Below are 14,175 nucleotides of genomic sequence, written 5' to 3' on the forward strand. Positions count from 1 at the left end.
GGGAGGGGGTCTATGGATTTTTTTGGAAAAAAAGTTTGTTTCCAGCTTTTGGAGAAAAAAAAAGGTGTTTGACCCTGAGAAAAAAATTTTGTTTGACCCTCAGCTCAGTGACACTATATGTAATGATCAAATTGATAAGAAAAATTTGTTTTCGACTTGTCGCCAAAAAAATAGATAGTTTGTCCGGGGGGATCTATTGCCCCCCCCCCCCCCAAGAAAATCAAATGATTACTGTGTACATGCCCAATAAGTCAGGAGTTGTCTGTATTTCAGTTGATGCCGTTATTGTCTTTAGTTGCAGTCTTTGTTCATTGTTGAAGGTCATACATTGACCTATAGTTGTTAATTTCTGTGTCATTTTGGTCTCTTGTGGAGAGTTGTCTCATTGTCCATCATACCACATTTTCACCTTTTTATCATATTATTTCGTCAGGAATTATGCCGTTGTTTTTTAAGCTTGAATTGTTTCACATGTTGTCTTATTGTTAACTAAAACAAAAGAGAGAGATATGGGGAAGAGGGAAGAGACAGGGGGGTCTAGTAAACTAGTTTACTGCACGGTCAAAATGAACGGTCTGTAAACAAATTGTGGAGTTCAAAGAGATGAATGCACTGTTTTGATATACACCTTCATAAAACCACACCCCAATATCGATCTTCGTTAATCTAGAATTATTTTATTTGTGTCTGTATTAAAATTAAATTCCAATTTAATTTATCATAAACATCTTGACATGACTGCGTCATTTTTAATACCGATGTTTCTATGTTTCGGGGCAGATTGTCGTATGAACAAGAATGTTCCGTAATTTTTAATAACTGTTATCAGCTAATATCTTATTTATCTATAAACAAGTGTCGTCTCTTAAATTTTATATACATAACCACATTAAGAGTGTTTAGTTTTAAATACTGTCCATACCTAAATTGACATGTTTCTTTTAATAAATAAGTACTTAGAACTTATATCAAAGTCGAACTTTTGGTCTGGACTATATGGGGGTGTAAACAATGTGTCAGACTAGAAACACGTGTTGTTTCTTTTTGTCACTAGCAACATGCATGTAGTCAAATAGCATATCTTTGTCGCGTTTTTATTGGACGTCTTAAAATAAAGCAATAAAGCACCTGTTTGAACATGTTGAGCACGCCGTGGATGTATAGATTCGTCAAGTTTTAACAAAACCATTTTGATGATTGTTCAACTTCCCCCGTCGAATTTCCAGACTATCTAAACTCGGGTGATCTAAAGCTTAGCAAATAGTTAAAGTTTTGATTCCAGATGCTCGTTCAGTTTTCCCCATCAGGGGCGGATGCAGGAATTTTCGAAAGGGGGGGTGCTAACCCAGGGCACCCAGGGCAAAGGGGGGGGGGGGGGGGGGTGCAAAACATATGTCCCGATACAAATGCATTGATCGGCAAAAATAAAGGGGGGGTGCGCACCCCCGGAACCCCCCCCCCCCCTGGATCCGCCACTGCCCATCATGTTATTCTCGTACTATCTAGACACGGGTGACCTAAAGCTTAGCATATGGTTAACGTTTTGATGTCGGATTCTCGTTCAACTTTCCTTGTCGAATGCATTCTCGTACTATCTAGACATGGGTGATCTAAAGTATATCGTATGGTTAAAGTTTTGTATTTTCGCTAAGCTAAAGCTATTTCTGTTAATTTTGTGTCGTTAGGTTTCAAAAAACAATGATGGTAGGCTAACATCTTTGTTTTCTGTTATTTTTTTTATCATATATATGGTCGTTATAATTTGTTTTGTCATTTGGGGATCTTTAATAGATTACTACGATGTAAAGGTTTGCTCATTATTGAAAGCCTTACGGTGTCATATAGTTCTTCAGAGGCGGATTTAGGGGGGGCAGGGGGCCCGCCCCCCCCCCTTTTTGGGAAAAAATTGGTTGCTTATATAGGGAATCACTGAAGCGTGACTGGAGCGGGCCCCCTCTTAGGTCAGTCAGTGGGTCCCCACTTATGAAAATTTCTGGATCCGCCACTGTTCTTAACTTCTAGGTCATTGGGTATCTGATGGAGAGCTGTTTAATTTGCAATCATTCACATCTTCTTATTTTAATCCGCATTCGAAATGTTTTACGCCCGAACGTAAACTTGAATACGAATTGCAATGCGCCATAAATTCGCTTTAATATCTAAAATTAATAACAATATAGAAAGAAACACAGTTCAATTCGTGTTAACAAAAACGCTTTTCTAACAAGGCATTACCTCAGCTTTTAATTAATTCTTATATGTACAGATTTTTGCAGCAAAAAAAATAAAGTTAATCAAATATTGAATCTGAAAGTAGCAATTTAAGTACAAAACCTCTTGATGCAGTGACGATCAATGCATTCGAATGGGGACATGTAGTTGGAACCCCCCCCCTTTTTTTGCCCTGGGTTAGGACCCCCTTTTTAAATGTCTATTTCCGCCCCGGTGATGAGATCATGTAGGATGTTTCATTAGACTTCAAACCAATTGAAATATGTGATTATATATAAAGCTGGTCTTCGAAAATTTCGATTCCAAAGTAGATGGTTCGAAAAATAATAACCAGATTTCATGTATATCATATGATTTATTGTTATATATTTATAACAATTATCTATAATATTTACAAGATTCAAGATTCAAGATTTTATACATAACATCTGACACATACATATGTGCAAGAGGACAATATAGTTACAAACGTACGATAATGTATAGCGAGACAAGACAGACGAAGTACAAATAAATAGTATGTTATAAAAGACATATTGATAATACATAAAAATGTGGACACAGATCAGTGTGGATAGTATGTTCGGATGTTTGACAGTGCTTTCTTACAAAAAGTTCTTTGTTTTTTCCATATCAAACTGTGTTGAACAAATACAGCCAACCTGAACTAAGCACTAAACATTAGCATTGTATTTTATCTAATGAAGAAGAAACATTGATTGCCAAAAGTTTATAAATGATTATGATAAAATATGTTCCACATCTTTGATTTTTGGATAGCTAGAATAGGTACACATTAGGAGTATGTCTGCATGATGCTATATATAATAAAAAAAAGATGTGACATAACTACAAATGAGACAACTCTCCACCAGAGTTTGGAACTAATCTTTTTTGGGCGATCAATGCATTTGAATGGAGACATGTGATTGAAACCCCCCTTTTGTCCTGGGTTGGAGCCCCCTCTTTTTAAAATGTCTGGACCCGCCCCTGCTCATTCGCAATTCTCTAGAATGTTCGGTCATCGAATACAGTTAATCATTAAAATAATACTAATTCACCGTAAATATGTAATTGTGTGACGACCATTTTCAACCTAAATTTCCACGCACCATATTAAGAATACGTATAAAAGTATAAAATCTAACACATGCTCTTGGGTTCCAAAAACGATCTTTTGACATTTCTATGGGTTTTTTTTTTTTTTTTTTTTTGCTTAAACTATATTATGTATATAGAGATATAATCACAACATGTAGAATTTTCCAATAATGTTGTACCATAACTCAGGAATTCTAAACTCGAAAACATAAAATATCGAATTTAAATTGTCTTTAGAGGTTCAAACCATAACATTAAAATTTCAGTCAATTAAAAAAAAACTCTGAGCCCATATAGATTTGCAAATTTTTACTTTTTTCAAAAATCAAGTATCATAATTCTTGTATGAGTGACGAAAACCGAATTTAACCCGTAGTATTAAAGTAGTCAAAATACTCATTTACATTCTACAAGCGATTCTCCTGTGAATTGAAGAACAGATAAAATATATACAATTCACAGGGTTTCTCGTTTCTTGTTTTTTATATAGATTATACCGTTGATTTTCTCGTTTGAATGGTTTTACACTAGTAATTTTTGGGGCTCTTTATAGCTTGCTGTTCGGTGTGAGCCTAGGTTCCTTGTTGAAGACCGTACCTTAACCTATAATGGTTTATTTTTATATAAATTGTTACTTGGATCTTCCTACATCTATATAACTTAAGTGTCGATAATTAAAAAGACGTGACTCACTATTGATAATATTTAATTTTCATTGGTAATTTTACTTGAAACATATTTTATTTAAAAAAATCATGTACATAAAATGTACATATAAATACAGTAATATAAATAAAGTAATACAAAGGAATCGGAAACAAGGTTTCTCTTATATTAACCCGTGTCCCTGTTAAAAAAGAAAAAGGGAAATAACTGCAAATAAAAAGTCGACCCCCAACCCCAACCCCAACCCCGTCAGATCTTTCCTATATATATGTAACGGCCGCAGTGTGTGTTTTCAAGACTTTGTGAAGACTGTCTCACCCATATCGCGATCCCAACAATATCGCTTTGAATCTACTTACAGTTGTTGAAATTGTTTAAAACGAGTAGATTTTGTTCTTGACTGAGAATAATGCTGCCAAACAGGAGTGTTTTTATATTGTATGGGAACGGAATTGTTTCATTCGTTCGTTTTCAAACAAGGGGTAAGTATTGCACCCGAGAAAAATGCTTACTGCTCCCGATTCTGCTGCAAGTACAGTTTTTACTTTCAACAAGATTTTTCTTAGATAAAATAAATGTTCGTTTAGATTACTACAATCCATCCGAAGTCTGGCATGAAGTTATTGCCCCTTCCTGTCTCAATGAAAATAATACTTTGGTATATTATACCGTGTTCACACTATAAAAATCTGCACCAGGTCGAACCCGGATTAATTAACCCGAATCAATTACCCCAGTTCACACTTGATAAAAATTAACCCGCTTCCGGATTTTCCCTCTCAATAAAAATAGAAATGTTAGCGCCAAAATTGTAACCTGTATCCGTCCACTATACATATTTACATATTTTTCTTCACTCATAGATGCATTATTTTAAAGTCTGATTTTTTTTGGCTGCACTCCTTGCCGCTTTTGGGAGTTCGATCACCATCAAAATCCATCAACCACTTTCCGTGTTTTCGAATAACGTCACATTATCCACATTGAACCCATTTTCGCCCAAAAAAGCGATTGAGATGATATAGGTTTCATCGTTTGTCAGCATGCAGGTTATTTTAACAAAGATTTATACACTTATATATCGCTCTTGCTGTCGCTAATTTAAAAGGCTGGAAAATGACTTTAAAATATTGAGCACATGTTATATTTGGATTTTTTATTCGTAATAAAAGAAAATTTTGAGCCGAGTTACAGCAGCTTCCATTGAGTGTGAAGCCACAGGTAATATCTTTGGTTAGCTTGCTTGTTAGCTGAACCGTGAAGTCATTGTTAGGTTAGGTAAATTACCCTACTTAAAGAATAGACTAGTCCGACAGTAAACCAATCGATCTGTCTGTTGGACTATGCTACTTTGAAAGGAGGGTAGAATACCTTACCTTGTTGGACTATGCTACTTTGAAAGGAGGGTAGAATACCTTACCTTATAAAGACTTCACAGTTCAGCTAACAAGCAAGCTAACCAAAGGTATTACCTTTGGCTACACACTCAATGGAATCCGCTGTAAATAAAGTTGAATATTCGACATCCGTGCATCTGCCCTATGTCAAGATCATATGCTCAGAAGTTGCTGTGTGTTGATGTGTTTCACAAGTACTTCTCGTTTCTCGTTTTTTATATAATAGATTAAACCGTTGGTTTTCCCGTTTTTAATGGTTTAACACCAGTCATTTTTTCAGGCCCTTTATAACTTGCTGTTCGGTGTGAACCAAGGCTCCGTGTTGAAGCCCGTACTTTGACCTATATGGTTTACTTTGACAAATTGGGACTTGTGTGGAGAGTTGTCTCATTGGCACTCATACCACATCTCCTTATGTCTATGGTTGCTTGTTTTTTGTCGTTTTTGCCGTGATCAGGATTTTGAGGTTCATTTTCTCTAGTTTTAAGGCCATTGTTCTCTATTCTACTCTTATAGAATATCTTTCAATTAGTTGTGATCAAACTATATATATTAATCTATCATCAAATAAATAACTTTCTATACTATTTTAGCGCAGTGTAAATTTTTGTTTATCGTAAGAAAATTAGCATTAATAACATCAGAAAATGTGAACAAAGGGATGCGAAGGATACCAAAAATACATTAAAAGTTTAAAACTCATAAGTAGAAAAAAACTGACAACGCCATAGCTAAATAAGAAAAAGGCAAACACGAAATCGAACAAATCGAACAAGTTGAGATATATAAACATCTCATTTTATATTCCTTCAGTAGCTTAAGTATTTCATTCCTCTCCACAAGTTGATGGTAGAAAAGTAGTTAGTATTAGCTAAATTTGATAATGGAAATGGGGAATGTGTCAAAGAGACAACAACTCGACCAAGGAGCAGAAAACAGCCGAGGCCACAGTCTCCAATACAATTTAATAATCCCACATTCGGAGACGTGGAGGCGGAGATGGCCCCTAAACAAACATTAAAAACATTAAAGCATGACAGCTGATTCCATTGAGTGTGTATGCAAAGATAATATATTTGGTTAGCTTGCTTGCTAGCTGAACCGTGAAGTCATTAGTTAGGTAAGGTAAACTCGCCTTTTTTAAGAGGAGACTAGTCCGAAAGATAACCAAGCTATCTGTCTGTAGAACAGGCTACTTCTAAAAGGAGGGTAGTATACCTTACCTAATAATGACTTCATGGTTAAAATAGCAAGCAAGCTAACCAAATACATCATCTTTGCTTACACATTCAATGGAGTCGACTGTAACTGTTTCACGTTCCGCTATATATAGATGAAGTTTGAGAGGATACGAACATACGATGATTACATTTCCAGAAAGGCTATATTGTGACGAAAATATCACACATTCAGTTCATTGCAAAACAATACCCATTAATATCCCATAACTTGCTGAAAACATTCCTAATAGTATGTTAACGTTTCTATGCGTAAGCTTTACGACAATTCTTATTACGACTTCAGACATGAACAACACCAAGGCTGACAAATGTGGAACAGGATCTGTTTGTCCAGTGTTTGGTGGAGTTCGTGTTGCTTAGTCTTGATTGATGTCATAAGAACGACGCTTGAGTATGACATATATATATATATACACAAAAAAAAAACTAGATTATTCACATGATTGATAATAAATTGATCTAAAATGAATTTATTTTAACATTTTCTGGTTTTTGAAAAAAAATCAGTAGTATCAAACACGCCAATCATGTAGCAAAAATATCAAGTATTAACTTTGAACCTTAAGAGATGGTCCCCAAATCATTTCATATCCATCTTCCACCTAACACGAGCGCCAACAGTAGTGAAGACTTTTTTTCTACACGTCCATTACGACTTCACTGAAGTTCAAGTGTGAAACCTCCACCTTTTTTTTAAAAGAGTAAGGAAGTTTCACATTTACTGAAATGTTATAAATCATTTAATGTTTCCTTTTAAAACGCACTGCAAAGAAGGTGTTCGAATCAAAGAATCATCACCTAGCTCCAAATGTGTACAAATCAAACCTGCATCACTTGCTCTTTATGAAGAATGCGTTCATATCGAACATGAATTTTTAAACTGGCATGTTCAAATTTCATTTAAGAATTGAATACTTCTTTTTGTAACTTTATTGGGGTGTAAAAGCGTTGACCGAAGTACATTTTGTATGAAGCGCGGATACGCTTCATTCTAAAAATGTGCGCACGGTCAACGCTTTTACAAACCTATGAAGTTACAAAAAGAAGCATTCAATACTTATAATTACATTTTTTAGCTATGCTCATGAAAACAAGAATTTTTTATTTTTTCTTATTTAATTCGCCTGTGCACTTTATTGTGGGACCACGTGTTATTATGAATGATAAGTTTTATTAAGTGATGCAATTGCTTAAGGAATAACTCGTGATGTGCAGTTAGCCAATCAGAATAAAGTATTATAATGAAACATACATCTAATGTAATTATAAAAAGTTCAAACAGATTGCTTGTGCCTTGATAGAGCGTTATTGTTACTGGCACGGAAAATTATCATAATCGTCATCAACATGATCAACGACACACACGTCATCATCACAGAAATATATGACTTTTCAAACTTTGTCTTTCTTTTTTTTCTCTCCCTCTTCTTTTCACCAATGATAGCTAGTTATATTCTATAAACTGTTTGTTTAATGTGCATGCCCATTATATTATACTATTATTGTAGTTTTATTTTGTATTATGGAGAAGACTTCATAAGTATGATTAACTTGTGTCTAATCCATTTTGCTTTAACTCAGCAAATAAAATATGTTTAAATTTGCTCAGGGACACTGATATCAAACGCTCTAAATTCCATTTTTATTTAGCGTTATTTGATAAAATTATTCATTAAAATTTGTTAGGATTCTTTCATCTGAAGATTTGTTTTTTACTTCAATCTCATCTAGATTATAGCACTCCCTTTTTTTGGAGAACGAAAGAAGTACTTGGATTGGAAAGTATCAATGTACATTTTTGTAGTTTGAAAATAAAATATAATAAAATCGACCAGGAGTTGTCTCCCATAGACCTAGGACTATAGAATTATGTTATTCCTCCAGGTCACTTTTGATGTGGTTTATAATCATGTTACTTTGTTTAAACTTTGAGTGTATTCATGTTTTTTTAATGAACTTTAATCTTTATAATTATTTACTGTGTTTTATTGTGTAGTTCTTTGCATGATCTTTCATTGTACTATACAAAGCTACAGTGGCGGATCCAGAACTTTTCCTAAGGGGGGGCCGCTGACTGACCTAAGGGGGGGCCACTCCAGTCATGCTTCAATGATTCCCTATATAATCAACCAAATTTTTCCCACGAAAGGGGGGCCGGGGGCCCGAGCCCCCAGCCCCCCCCCCCCCTGGATCCGCCTATGAGCTAACAATTTTGGGCACCATGATTGTTTCATTATCTTGCAACTTGCAAATTGTACTACCATAAAGTTATAATAGAACTAAATAAAGTAAAGTAAAGTTTAAGCTACAAACAGTTCAGACAGGTCTCTGACACGAACAAGTAAGAATTGTATATAAACTCATCATAGATATCAGGACTAAATTTAGTATATACGCCAGACGCGCGTTTCGTCTACAAAAGACTCATCAGTGACGCTCGAATCCAAAAAAGTTAAAAAGGCCAATTGTATATTTCTTCCATAGATCAGAAATAAACAAAAATGAATATTTTCAAATAAGCGTTAATATATATATATATATATAAACAACAATTTATCAATCGATGCAATTTCCCATCTTTGGCAAAAAGACCCACTTGACTGAAGTGGATTAAAAAATATATTCACTTTAGGAAGCAATCAATTAACTTCTAGGGGGTATGGTTCTTGTCTGAGTCCGGAAAGTTTTTCGACGCCATCAATCAAATCGTATATTTTTTTCTCACAAAATTAAACGCTATGAGAGACGGGGAAATCTGGATTCAGAATATTTTTTCTGTCATCTGCAAGACCACAATATTGTCCCTCAAATTGAGAATCAGAATATCTTTTAGGAAAAAAAAATCCCCCTTTTTTTAAAGTAAAATCACAAGGAAAATTCTAAAAAGGAAAGTCCCCATCAAATGCAAAATAAAAAGTTCAAACACATAAAACGAATGGATAACAACTGTCATATTCCTGACTTGGTACAGGCATTTTCCTATGTAGAAAATGGTGGATTGAACCTGGTTTTATAGCTAGCTAAACCTCTCACTTCTATGACAGTCGCATCAAATTCCATTAAAATGTCACCGATGCGTGAACAAAACAAACAGACACAATAGGTAAAAATGTCAAAAGTAGGCAGTCAACATTAATTTTAATCACTATAAAAAACAAATGTAACGAAGAACCACAAAAAGGCATACATCAAATGTAACATCCTCATTTTGCTTATATTATACGATTTTATTTATATATGTAAAATGCACCCATAAAGGATGGAAGGTTTTAAATACTGGTGTAAAATTGCGCGTTTGAAATTCGCACAGGTAGACATAAAATAATTTTGTCGTTTTAAGTTACTGGTAGTTATTATGGTCGTTCACTTTACTAGACTATTTCAGCTTTGTATCCATCCATCAGATGAGTTAAGCCGGCCTTCTCAATTTTTTTTTCAAGTTGTACTGTTAAACCATTGTGTAAAGGGACAATAGGTCGCACTTGTAACTAATACCATGCAACAATTTCAGACTCTTTTTGAAAAATATTGGTAGCCCTTAAAATGTATGTTTAAGCCACCGTACAGTCTTCAACAATGATCAAAGCCCATATCGCATAGTCAGCTATAACAGGTCCCGAAATGACAATGCAAATGTAGTTCCTGTTCCTAGTCAGAAGTCTGTAATTCAGTGGTTGTCGTTTTTTCTCTCTTGTACAGAGTTGTTACATCGTGAATCATATATACCAGTGATACCACATCTTCGCATTTCTATTAGTATTATTTTTGATGCATCAATATATGCTTAGTTCGGTATGCCCAAAGCCAAAATAAACAGAAGCATTGTTCACTGTTGGGGAATACCAAGGGAGTCTTAGGAATAGAATTATGGTCACAGTTGATCTCCTTTCAATCGGCAGTAAAACCGGTGCAGTGGCGGATCCAGGGGGGGGGGGGGGGGGTTCCGGGGTTCCGGGGGTTGGAACCCCTCCTTTTTTTTTGCCGATCAATGCATTTGAATGGGAGCATATAGTTGGAACCCCCCCCCCCTTTACTCTGGGTTGGGAACCCCCACCTTTTTTAAAATGGCTGGATCCGCCACTGCGGTGTGCTAAAATTGGCTGTCTGATAGTTTGTGTGGGTCTGTAAGCTTTTATTAGCTAATTTTCGTGTGTTTCTCTGTCCTATATGTTCTACCATTTATTTGTGTTATACTCCTGTCATTTTAATGTTATATTTAACATTGCCATAAGAGCGGGAGGTTTGTAATGCCACAAAACCAGGTTCAATCCACCATTTTTTTCTTAAAATGTCCAGTACCAAGTCAGAAAATGGCCAGTGGTGTTATATTATAGTTCTTTTTTGTGTGTGTTACATTTTAATGTTATGTTCTGTCGTGTCGTAGTTCTCTTATATTTGATTTGTTTCCCTCAGTTTTAGTTTGTAACCCGGATTTTTTTCCCTCAATCGATTAATGAATTTCGAACAGCGGTATACCACTGATGCCTTTATCTATTAATTCACATTCACGTCCATTCCGATTGGGGCGGTAAATCTGATGCATGGTGTAAAGAGAGTGGTTGTGTAGCTATAAAAGGCTTTCTGTACGTTAAGGACCTCTCCAACATGTCTCGCAGTGTCCATGAGGGTGTAGATGGGGGTATATAGAATAGAGAATAATGAATACAAATAGAAAGAATATAGAAAAACGGACGAAAAATACAGAATAAAGAGAATAATGAGGTGCAGGGGCGGATCCAGCAATTATAAAAAGGGGGTTCCTAACCCAGGACAAAAGGGGGGTTCCAAATACATGTCCCCATTCAAATGCATTGATCGTCCAAATAAAAGGGGGTTCCAACTGCATGTCCCCATTCAAATGCATTGATCGTCCAAAACAGGAGAGGTTCCAACCCCCGTACCCCCCCCCCCCTTTGGATCCGCCACTGCTAAAATATGAAAAATAAGGAATACTGGCCAGAATATAGAAAAATGGCATAAACATAAAGAATACAGAAATACAAGGTTAAAGTCCATATCCAATTTACCATCATTTCCGAGTGGCACTCGAAATTTTTAGCCATTTCAATTTTGTCCTGATAAACACATAATTCTGGACTTATTTATATTGCATGTATTGTTAATCTGTTTAGGAAACAACACTAAAACGCTTTTAAAAAAAAAAACATTCTATAAACGCATACGTATATATACCAGCCTTTACCGGGTAGTTTATATTTTCTAAATTAATGTTGGGATCCAGGAAAAAAAATAATATGTCAATTAATTAATTTGTTTATCCTACAATGCACTTTTCATGTCCTCTTATTGAATTACGAAGAACATCGGTAAAATTGCGAACCTCAAAGAAGATACCTTTTGTCACGCGGACGTCATAGAAGACACCTTGTCACGCGGACGTCAAAGAAAACACTAAATTCAGAAGGTGCGCATTGAATTTGTGCACGAATACCATTCGAGCGGATTTTGTTTTTACTAAGACATATTATATAAGATTAATATAGGCCAAGATTTTAATTGTAGATAATGATACAACAATGATTGTACCACTTAAAACTTTTGATAACTTAAATTTCAATTAATTTTTATTTTTATTAATTATATTTAATAATATGTCAATTTTGATTAAATGAATTTAATAAGAATAGCAATTGTATCCTTTAATCTGCAACTTTTTTCAAAACATTTCCCGGCTGCATTGAAAAAAAAAAGAATAATTATATTTTTACCGATCTGATTTAATGCATTCGTCGGCTTTTCATTTATTTGTTATTTTTTTAATTAAGAATCTTTATAAACAAATACTTTTTTTTATTTCAATTAAAAATTAGCACAATCATAATATTAAACATTCATTTAACACAAAATATATGTGTCAATATATTCGATCGCGTAATTCATAAATTACGATAAAATTTCTGTGAATGAAACCGGCTCATTTTTTATGCAACTGGAAGCCTCGCATCCCATAATAACATACAAGGCTGTTGGCTGTTACATCAATTTTACTTACACGCAACCTGTAATAATCTGGGCGTAGTTTTAACCAAAAAGAATCCCAAATCTTATTGATTGAAACAGATAAATAAATAAATATTTCTAACTGTTCTAAATAATTTCCTATTTGGCATTTTGCCTGGTTGATATCGCCCGATGCGTTCTTTCGGAGGCTATCGGCAAATGGTCACACCCTTTGGTTGGAAGGATCGATTGAAGGGCCTCTATACCGATAAACAACAATTTCACCGGTGACAATTCACGGCATTTTCAACCCAAGAAATTTCTCATGTTTTGGATGCCACGGGGTAACGATTAACCCCCGGGCCTGATAAGGGTCAGACAGGATAGGGAGATAGCTCGGCCTGAATTAAAGTAAGGCTAAGTTGAAATGAAAATGGCGTGCTGTCTAAGCGAAGAAGCGAAAGAGCAAAAACGAATTAATACAGAAATAGAAAAACAACTACGGAAAGATAAAAGAGATGCAAGGAGGGAATTAAAACTTTTATTATTGGGTAAGTTATGCACTCGACACTTGTCCCAATAACCGGTATAAAACGAATATGCCGCATCTTTTTTAATGCAAAAGGTTGATACACAGAGACGCCATTTTGAATAATTATGCTAAATGTTCATTTTGGTTTTTGTGTTTATTTCGGTATTTTCGTCGCGATAGATGGCCCCATCAGCAGTTTGGTACATGAACACATATACTTTGTGGCTGACACAATTAAAATACACGTAGCATCAGTTTAAACTCGATTTTACATTTTGTTATTATGGACGCCATCTTGGCTTTCAGTATATGGAATACATTACCTTTTCTGTGGTAAAAATACCGGTGACACAATAGTTAACCCAGTGATTAATCATATATTTACCCAGATTATATTATTATTCTAATGCTTAATCTGAAATGATTCAATATTTACATTCTTAAAACCTAGTATTATTAATAAAACAACATTGTTTCTATAAAAACAAAAAATCCATAGAAAACTGTATCAGTGTGTGTCTATTTTATTTTTGCTGAAGATACCAAGCATTTCTACTTGTGATGTTTTGCTTTAATATTGAAGGACCAATTGCTTCGTCTATTCATTTTGCTGAGATCTGTTAGACAGAAGACATAATTGCTACTTGCCTTTTTGTACTATGCTTATGTCAGCTTCTTCAGAAGATGAATTCACATGACATTCTTGTGTCTTGTGTACTATTAATTGTCTGTCTGTCTTTTTATTTTATTTGCCATGGCGTTGTCAGTTTATTTTCAATCTATGAGCATGACTGTCCCTCTCTTATGGCTCTTAATCACAACTTATCTACATTTGTATTCAGTATTGTGATTATTGTCAGTTTATTTTCAAACTAGGAGTTCTTCTTCTTCCGAATACGCAAGTAGACCCCTACATGGTTTGACTGTCCCTCTCTTATGGTTCTACATCGCAACTTGTATCTATTCAATATTGTGATTATAAGATCGCAGAAAGGCATGTGTGTTTTCTCTTCATGTTGAAAAACCTGCACGACATTCAGGGTTA

General features: G+C 34.9%; 1 protein-coding gene across 2 annotated transcripts in view; it reads left to right on the forward strand.

Annotated features, from left to right (window-relative positions):
- The first annotated feature begins 12,809 nt into the window (after positions 1–12,809).
- LOC143051877 (guanine nucleotide-binding protein G(q) subunit alpha) overlaps positions 12,810–14,175 on the forward strand; it is a 33,740-nt gene continuing 32,374 nt past the window's right edge. Inside the window, exon 1 of one of the 2 annotated variants that reach the window (XM_076224869.1) lies at positions 12,810–13,149. In XM_076224869.1, coding sequence (XP_076080984.1) covers positions 13,026–13,149 — 124 coding nt within the window. In that variant the 5' untranslated portion in view covers positions 12,810–13,025. The remainder of the gene's footprint in view (positions 13,150–14,175) is intronic. The other variant, XM_076224870.1, reaches the window with a different exon arrangement.

Source organism: Mytilus galloprovincialis, chromosome 11 (assembly GCF_965363235.1).
Source record: "Mytilus galloprovincialis chromosome 11, xbMytGall1.hap1.1, whole genome shotgun sequence".
Taxonomy (NCBI): domain Eukaryota; kingdom Metazoa; phylum Mollusca; class Bivalvia; order Mytilida; family Mytilidae; genus Mytilus; species Mytilus galloprovincialis.